This window comes from Penaeus monodon, chromosome 32 (genome assembly GCF_015228065.2).
Source record: "Penaeus monodon isolate SGIC_2016 chromosome 32, NSTDA_Pmon_1, whole genome shotgun sequence".
NCBI classification, from domain to species: domain Eukaryota; kingdom Metazoa; phylum Arthropoda; class Malacostraca; order Decapoda; family Penaeidae; genus Penaeus; species Penaeus monodon.
The window spans coordinates 7328768-7331544 of NC_051417.1; the positions used below are offsets into that span (position 1 = coordinate 7328768).

General features: G+C 37.9%; 2 protein-coding genes across 2 annotated transcripts in view; one reads left to right on the top strand and one right to left on the bottom strand.

The window, feature by feature from the left end:
- The window catches only part of LOC119593409 (translocon-associated protein subunit gamma-like), a gene marked incomplete in the record, with an annotated part of 14641 nt that extends 13276 nt beyond the window's left edge, over window positions 1-1365 (bottom strand). The window contains 1 exon segment of the mRNA XM_037942339.1: window positions 1084-1365. Within this exon segment, the coding sequence (XP_037798267.1) occupies window positions 1084-1219 (136 nt within the window).
- Window positions 1366-2060: 695 nt separating this feature from the next.
- The window catches only part of LOC119593408 (endothelial zinc finger protein induced by tumor necrosis factor alpha-like), a 10596-nt gene continuing 9879 nt past the window's right edge, over window positions 2061-2777 (top strand). Inside the window, exon 1 of the mRNA XM_037942337.1 lies at window positions 2061-2123. Coding sequence (XP_037798265.1) covers window positions 2061-2123 — 63 coding nt within the window. The remainder of the gene's footprint in view (window positions 2124-2777) is intronic.

Genomic DNA, 2777 nt, shown 5'->3' on the forward strand with positions numbered 1-2777 from the left:
GCTATCAATAAATAAAATACCGTTGGTATTCGAGGAACAATTAAGAAAACCTTATATATAAATTGGATTCGGTCATCAGGAAACTTTCGAAACATTTTCATAATAAAAAGTTGCTTTTGTCCAATCATTCATCTAGTGCATATGTACTGCGCGTCAATCAGGCAAAAAGTAATCCCAGATTTAAGCGCAGAATAGAATACCGTCATTTTATAGATGAAACATGGCTCCCATCCCCGTAGAGTTTAAGCTAACCCGATTTAAAGTTATTTTAGTGTTTTTGCTCTGTTTTTATGTGTATAAATCATGCAAATTCCTCCCCAAAATACAGTCGAAGCCGACTCTTACATATTTTATCTACTTTGCCGACGAGGAATAAAAGTTCCGCCAGTCATCAACGAGTCAAATGCAATGGAAATCATCATTATAACAGCGTTAAACAACGAAGGGAGATTCCATTTTAAAAAAAATGGTTTCAAAAGTCAGAGGCTGGTTGAAACTTGAAATTTACCATTCTTGCAAGACGGATCCTAAACTGCCAGTCATCTACAAGCCCCATCCAGCCTGAACATGTGTGTAAGTTTATCAGACCATCAAAATGTGCCAACAGGTGCGGAGATCACAATGGGCACTAAATAACGCACCAAGCACATTGCTATTATCGCAGCTACTTGTGTGGCACCAATCTGCTGAATAGAACTACTACACCTGGACAATATACATCAAATACAAATCAAAAAGTCAAATCTACGAGGAATGGACGACTTTAAGGAATTCCCAGCCCTAATAATCACTGTCGAAAAGGAGAGCAGCTGATTGCTAAACAACCCGTATCAACAAACGTATTAGGTCATTGAATCGTTGCAGATCACACCTACAACGTTATTATGGGTTTGCAATCACGACACATTGAACTAAAACAGTTGAAACTTAAAAAGTAAGATTGGTAATAAGCGCCGCACACAACAATAATAATAATATACAGCAAGAAATATGAGAATAACACCGGTAGAATAACTGATAATAGTTAACAGTAATTACTAATAATGACTATAAACAGCATTCAAAACCCTGAAATCAACTCACATATGGGAATGGCCGAGACGATAAAAGCATTCAAGAAAAAGATAACATTTCCCTTCTTGGACACACTCCGACTGAAGTCCTGCAGCAACAGCTCTTCCTCCTTCGTGAACTTATTTTTGTTTGACTCCTTCACCATCTTGTCCTTCGTCCCTTCCTTGCGTGAATCCGGATAAAGTCTGAGCGGCCGCCGGTCCCCTTTACGTCTCGAGAATTGAAGAACGGAACGTCAAGCGCCTCCTGTCACTTTCGTCCACCCGGCGAAAGCTCAGGCGGTTCCAGTAATGCGGGAATTTGGGATGTGAGTTGGCAGATTGGGTGTGTTGGCTGTTTTTAGCCTTATAATAAGGTTTGTGGGATTTTTTAGAAATGTTATTTAGGTGAGGTGTCTCTGTTTTTGTAGTAGTTACGAAAAGATTAAACATAGCATTTTCGGGTTATTAAATTGATATAGCGAACATTGAAGGCCATTTATCTGTACTAGAACAAATTTTGTGTATATAACTTAATTAATGAAATACCTATATTTTATATGTTTTACAATACAAATGAACTAAATTGCATACATATTATTTTAAAGAGACTGTTTCATTCCCCTTCAAGTTCGAGTCTCCAGCATGGCCAGCCAGGTGGAGCAGGGGTGCCAACTCTCACTTGGTGACGTGTGACGTGCGAAGAGAAGCTGGAGGTCCTCGTGTGTGGTTGGTACCCCTGTGTAAACATTGCGGTGGTGGGTATGAAACGCAGACTGTAAACAGAAAGAAAACCTGAAATTTCTCTTCTGTTTCCTATTCTTTTACGATAGTTTGATCAAAACCTTAAATTGTATCTGTATGACCTTATAATATTATATGTCCAAACATGAGCTGAGAAAAACAAGTAAGAGTACTATGTTACTTTATATACGAGTTTCCTGGTTGTTTTACTCGACACTGCTTTTCATAGTTTCCAATGGAGGAAATCGACCCGACTTTACGGTTATGGGATCTTACAAGCATTTAATTCATGAAACCTTTAGTGTCATCACCGAATTCATTCAGGAGGTTAAGAAAACGTTTGTCCAGTTATTATTAAATCGGCCCATGTACTGTAATATATTGTTGTTTTGACACTGTAAGAGGTTGTGAATGTAGGTTAGATGATTCCGCTTCCCCCGTGGCTGTAATCAACTAGTGTATTTATTCGCTTTTTGTTTTGGTTTTCGTTGAGAGTAAGATTCATTGCGTATTTTCAGGATGCCTGTGATAATGCATGACCTGGAGATGCGAAGGATAATGGCGAATTGGCTTAGAAGACTGTTTTTTAGCTTTCTGTTAGCGATAAACGTCATGAATGTTTTTTAATGCAAAGCTACGTTTCATTAATGAAACATTTAGCAAACGCCCCTAGTGGCTTTCGGAACGGGGCATTTAATTGTAATGATTTTGTCTGTGCCCAAGTCAGAGGCTCTTGGAACTTAACGATAATAAATGTGTAATGGGAAGGTTACAATAATGACACCATTTTATTGTAGTTTCTCAGTTTTACCCCTTGATTCTTATCAGGGGGGGGGATGTCAAAGTTTTTTATTGAATGTTGGTCCATTGGTTTAGGGTCATAAGTAAGAAGAAAAGAAGAGGAGGTGTAAATAAATTAAACTTACAAATGTTATTTTGCCATACCTCTCACTCTATTATAATGATAATAATAAAAACAAT